At 41.9% G+C, this 6608-nt stretch overlaps 1 protein-coding gene across 3 annotated transcripts in view; it reads right to left on the bottom strand.

The window, feature by feature from the left end:
- Nucleotides 1-376: 376 nt before the first annotated feature.
- NR5A1 (nuclear receptor subfamily 5 group A member 1) overlaps nucleotides 377-6608 on the bottom strand; it is a 250094-nt gene continuing 243862 nt past the window's right edge. For all 3 annotated transcript variants that reach the window (XM_040405831.1, XM_040405829.1, XM_040405830.1), the window contains exon 7: nucleotides 377-746. In XM_040405831.1, coding sequence (XP_040261765.1) covers nucleotides 499-746 — 248 coding nt within the window. In that variant the 3' untranslated portion in view covers nucleotides 377-498. The remainder of the gene's footprint in view (nucleotides 747-6608) is intronic.

Here is a 6608-nt window from a genome sequence, read left to right as displayed (position 1 = left end):
TTAAAATATGTGCTTTAGACTTATTGTGCCGAACTATAAACACATTCACAACAGATCTGAATAAAATGGATTCAGCGACAAAGCCATATTCAAGCACACCAATATGGCTGAACTTTGGACATACGGTAAAGTAATAAAATGGTATCTTAAGACCGTTTTAAATAAACATACCTACAGATCACCCACACATGTAGCGGTTGTTTTTTTCTCTTCACATTAAATGTTAAGAAGCATTTAGATCGTCATGAACAAAAACACAACAAATGGCATATTTAAAATCCAATACACGTAATAGACCACTCCGTAAAGAGCCACAATTATATTAAAATAAATCTGAAACTTTCCAATACTATAGGTTAAATATATCACCAAAGAATTTTTTTTTCTGGACAGGCAGCATTGATAAAAATGGTTTCACTCTTTGCAGAGTCCCTGGCTTCTTTAGATGGAACAATCCTTTGAAGGCTTCAATATAGAGCCGTTTCTGGATGGAGCTTCTCAAGCTCGCTTGGCATGGAGCATTTCAATTAGTAAGTTGTTGCAGGGAACTTCCCCACTAAGGTGCTTGTGGTAAAGATACTCTTCTGCTTGCATGCTGATGGATCGAATTTCAGCTAACCGCAGAAGCAGTAGACGATACTTGTCCGTACAGTGGGGGTAGTGGCACATTGTGTATTCCAGGAGGGCAGAGTTGACCCTCTCTTGAGCGCTCTTGGCTAAATCGTGGTTTTCCAGGAACTTTTCATCTGTTGATCATAAAAATAAGAATAATAAGCAGAAAATATAGATGTATTGTTAATTACATAAATTATTACTTTAATTTACTGCCCGTACATTACACCACCAGTTCATGCACAGTACATCTGCTTGCTGATAATAGTAATGTACAGAACAGGATCACAGGGTCAGTCGAGAAGACACTTATGATGCCTAGCCCTGTCAATCAACAGAGGGGTGTAGTGGCCATAACGGATCAGCTAAGGCTACTTTCACACTAGCGTTCAGAGCGGATCCGTCTGGGGTCTGCCCAGACGGATCCGCTCATATAATGCAGACTTGGGATCCGTTCAGAGCGGATCCGTCTGCATTATATTGTAGAAAAAAATTCTAAGTGTGAAAGTAGCTTCAGATGGATCCGTCCAGACTTTACATTGAAAGTCAATGGGGGACGGATCCGTTTGAAAATTGAGCCATATAGTGTCAAATTCAAACGGATCCGTCCCCATTGACTTACATTGTAAGTCTGGACGGATCCGTTTGCCTCCGCGCGGCCAGGCGGACACCCGAACACTGCAAGCAGCGTTCAGGTGTCCGCCTGCTGAGCGGAGGCTGAACGCTGCCAGACTGATGCATTCTGAGCGGATCCGCATCCACTCAGAATGCATTAGGGCAGTACGGATGCGTTCGGGGCCGCTTGTGAGAGCCTTCAAACGGAACTCATTTTTAGGAATCGATTTACTCATCTGTAACTCAGCACCAATATTCTGGGCACATTTTAATGCCCAATTGCCTCTTGTCATCACTCAAAACTGAAGCACATTTGAACCTCTCTTGATTAGAAATTAAAACAAGTTCAGAATATTGTTAGGGAAGATTTAATTCTTGGTCGTAGATTTGATCTACGATCTCGGGTAGTCCCACAAAGAAGGAATCGTATGGCAGCATGCCGCTCCATTTAGACAAGGGAATGAGACCACTATTCTCAGGATTGTAGGGGTCCCTGCAGTCATATCCAAGCCAATCAGCTATGGATAGGGAATACATTTTAACCTTTCCACAACCCCATTAATGGTAACTATCCATTGTTATCCAGGGCAGGGAACAATTTTATGGTAACATCCTAGGTGGTCTAGGGTAGGAAGGGGGTTGATAACAAAGTTTTCTGACTGGGATGATGCACCAGTATAATCTATGAGAGACCCATGGCAATTGTGGGGTGGGGCAAGAGAAGCATCATACCCACTTTAAAATAACCTGCGGTCAGAGTGGGCCCTTGTGAGGCCACAGTGATGCTTAACCCTGGCCTGACATTAAGGTCGCTCATGAGCAAAATGCTGAAAGGTACACGTAAACATAATCCAAACAGATAAATATAGTGGCAGTCATAATGTAATAATAAACATTCCTGGCATTGAGGAGTAACACAGGTCTTTTTAGTGAAAAATACACTTTTATAGAACAAGGCTGTTTTTGTTGTCGTTGGAGTATCATAAAAGAGCCATGCTGATCCACAGCACAGTATCTTATTGTCATTGTCTGCCTAGGTCTTCAAACACACTACTGTGAAAATCTTTCTTCACAAGTAACTGAATCAGGGAATGAGGAGATGTCCTCCTTTATCTCCAACAAGTCAATAATTGCTCAACTGAAACAGTTATTTTTATATTAAGGTGGTAATAGATTGCCTTTTCTACTGGATACAGCAAAGGTCCCCAACCTTTTGCAGATCGCAAGCCATTTTCAAAGGGAAAATAATATTAAAAAGGTGTTAGCCAGCCATTTAAATGAATAGACTATCTTTAAGATTGGCCAGCAATAAGATTGGTGGGGGTCCATCTCTTGTCCTAGCTGCTTGAAGGGACTGAAGTATTCAGGCAAGAACTGTAGGCTTTTCATTTTGTGCATTGCCCTGGCTACTGTTCGTAATGCAGAGCACAAGACCAATGAAGCATTGAACCCCCATTGATCTCCTGATTGGGTGATAGAACTGTCGCTCAGAGCAGAGGGGGGGGGGGGGGCTGAGACGTATTTAGTCCAGGGAGGCTGAGGCAGGGAACATGGAGGATCTGCCTCATACAGACGTCCCATTGCAGCTTCGGGGGTATGTATCTCAGTCATGCAACCTTCCTGTCTAGCTCACACTCTCCCATCACCTATAGGGAGCTGTCAGCAGTTTTGAGAGTTCAAAGTTACCGACAGACTGATGAAGTTTGTGTACTAGGTATGCTTTTTAATTCTAGTCTGGCCCAGCCTTAATACTAAGTTCTGGTACTGTAATGACATCCTTGGTACCACTGGTGCTATTTTATCTGCAGGTGTCAAAACTCTGCCCGGTAAAGAAAACGGAAATAACATGTATCCACTTTTTCAGGATCCATTAAGATCCATTGCATATGAGATCAAAACAATCCATTGTATCATGTAACCTGTGAAAACCAAATTCAGTACTTTAATGGGAACAAAAGTGACTGTCCAGTCGGGAGCATAAAAAATGATACAGTATATATGTCAGTACCTACAGGTGATGATTACCTGCTATTTATTTTTCACAGATCTTACTATTTTCCTGCTTTTTAGTGCAGCTCTGCCTCCTCTGATTGGCTACTGTGTATAAACAAAAGCCCACCAAGGAATCAGTGCATTTAGAGCTGATTTCTATTATGCCAAGAACAGACTTAGAGGTTATCCGGAAATACAGTTGCAAGAAAAAGTATGGCATCATTCACATCAGGCAATGCTTCTTGTGAAAAGCAAACCCAGAACTGGTGTGTGTTTTTTATAGGGCAGCTGTAACCAACACCTCCAATCTCATCTCATTGATTGGACTCCAGTTGGCTGACACCTCACTCCAATTAGCTCTTGGTGATGCCATTAGTCTAGGGGTTCACATACTTTTTCCACCTATACTGTGAATGTTTACATGATGTGTTCAATAAAAACATGGTAACATTTAATTCTTTGTGTGTTATTAGTTTAAGCAGACTGTGATTGTCTATTGATGTGACTTAGATGAAGATCAGATCACATTTTATGACCAATTTGTGCAGAAATCCATATCATTCCAAAGGGTTCACATACTTTTTCTTGCAACTGTATATATTGATGATCTATTCCCAGGATAGGTCATCAATATCAGATCGGTGGGGGTCTGACACCCGGGATGCCAGCCAGTCAGCTGTTAGAAGAGGCCAGCGCTTTGTGAGTGCAGTGGCCTCTTCCTAGGCCATACGACGTCACCGTACATCGGTCACATGGCCTAGTTGCAGCTCAGTCCCATTATACTATGTACACCGTTGTGCTTGAAAGAGATGCCAGGAGCCGACATTTGCCATATATTGTGCCACACCTACCTATTGGATATGTACCTGGTATTGCAAATGAGGTCCATTGAAATGAACAGAGCTGTGCTGCAACATCACACACAACCTATTTGCACATGGCACTGTTTTTGGTAAGAATTTGCCATGTTTTTTGTAATCATGTCCACAATTTATTTGATATTATCCTCAGATGTTTTATTCTCTGCATATTCTACATATTGTTTACTGGACAGGCCTGATAACTGCAGTGCACAACGGATGAAGCTACGTAGTTCCAGCGCCGACTTCTGGTGCTGGAGCTACACAGTGTACACAGCTTGCAGCAGCTTTCGGTGAGCAAACACCTGCCACCAGCATATCTGGCCATGAAGCCCCTCTTCTCCCTCTGCTGAGCCATTGACCTCCTGTGGTCTCTGCGACCACAAGTAGCAAAAACTACAGCAGCACCACCAGCAGCCAATTCTGTCTCATGAACACGGTGGAGCAGTTTTCTTCATGTGCCGTAACAGACTGATACAAATTAGCAAATGGATATGTATCACCTGAACAACTATGTTCAATTCTACCTAGACTGTGGCACTTCTCCGGCTTCCATGGATTTCTGGGCGGGCAAATTGGAACAGTGACTGGAACTGCCCCAGTTTGGTCTCACTGTATTATCTTGGCCAGAATCCAGTGTCATCTCAAAAAAAGTTTTTCAGAGCGGAAGGTGGAGTCCTTACACCCAAATGGGCAAACTTGTCATTCGCAAGTATACAAAGCATCACATTTGTCAAAATGAATGAGGCATGGATCTGTGAGGATTTTTACACACCTCCAGCTGAGGCCAATGAAAAGATCTGCCATTGCTGACATTGGCTATATATCGTCGGCCCAATCATGTCACTGATGCTGTCTGCCTGCCATCCTATTCTGTACTATATGGATGCTGCTCCCCCTACTGCCACTACAATTACTTCTACACAGCCACACATCTACTGCCTTGTCTAGTTGGTTCTATGCTCTACTGCTACAGCTACTACTGCTGCTACTGTTACCCCTACACAGCCACACATCTCCTTTTTCCATGAGGTCCAAATTTACACTTTAATGCTGTTGCTCCCAACAAAAGGGAGAATTTTTGAAGGCTTGTTCAGAATAAGCTACTGCTTCTTACAATACTACAATGTGTATAAACAGGCATAGGTAATCAATATTAGATCGGTGGGGCTCTGACTTTTGGCATCCCCACTTATCATCTGTTTGAAGTGAAGGCAGAGCTCATACAACTGCTTCCTTTTCTGCTCTGTTTACCTGCTCGCCGCAGCAATTGCATTGGTGAGTAGGTGTAATTACAAGTATGACATCCCCATTCACTTCTATGGGATGGCTCTGTCTGTTCAAGTGAACATTACAGAGCTGTCCCAAGTGAATGGGGGGTGCTATACTTGTAATTAAACCTGCTCACCACTGCAGTGGTGGTGCTGACTTCTCTTCAAACAGCTGATTGGCGGGGGTGCCGGGAGTCGGACCCCTGCCAATCTGATATTGATGACCTATCCTGAAGATAGGTCATCAATAGTAAAAAGTGTACAACGCCTTTAAACTTGCTTAGCTCATATATATATATTGCTTACCATTAGATTTACAGTGCTTTAATTTTTTTTTAAATATCTCGGATAACCACTTTAAAGCATAATTTCTGGACCGCTTGTTCATAACAAGCCACTGCTTCTTTAGATACTACCGTGTGTATGTATAGACATGGACAGGCATCTTTCCCCAATAAGAATTTTTTTTATTTTAAAAAGCAAATCCAATAGGGGAGTGTGACATTATTTACTATTGCTGTCATTGAGTTAAAGAGCCTAAAGGGGAAGAGGAGAGAGAAAAAAAAAAAAATGGAAAAAAAATGAAAAGAGAGAGAGAGACAAGAAAAAAATATGAGTTCTAGGAGACCTCATAGAGTCATATACAGATTTCAGGCCAATTAGAGCATCTTCTGATTCGGGTAAAAACCAATCTGACCCAAATCAAATTTTTTGACCAATTGGTTAGAATCTGTCCCTAAACGGATATCAAATTTTCTCATCTGTAATTTTTATGGTATTTCATTGAAAAATGCAAATCCTGAAAAATCCCAAAGCTGGTGATGGTACCTCTCAAAAGGACAGTGGTCTTCATGGGCTTTCTTCCTAACAATAACCAGTAGACAATGTCAAGGGTTGCTTGTCATGAACCTAATGGGTTAAAAATTATACTTATCCACCACCTTTACTATGCACAGTCTCTACTTCCCGAGCCAAACCTGAAGCTAGGATGTGTTTTTTTCTAAATATAACTCGTGTCGCACTCAAGAATTTTTTTCCCTCTGCTACACTGAAAGATTTCGCTAAATAAAAGCCACACATCTCCATGTTCCTGAGGTTATTTCATAAAAACCATAAAGACATTGCATTGATGAATGTCAATGTCGTTGTCTAACTCACCTGATTCTCAGAGAGCCCCTATTCAGCGTTTAATTGAATATCCGAATAATCTTTTCATTCTGCCAAGCCACAAAGAATGTTGGCTAAATAACGTTGACTC

The sequence above is a fragment of the Bufo bufo genome, chromosome 8, assembly GCF_905171765.1.
Source record: "Bufo bufo chromosome 8, aBufBuf1.1, whole genome shotgun sequence".
Lineage (NCBI taxonomy): Eukaryota > Metazoa > Chordata > Amphibia > Anura > Bufonidae > Bufo > Bufo bufo.
The sequence above is the reverse complement of the archived record's forward strand: the minus strand, read 5'-3'. Positions and strand labels throughout refer to the sequence as shown.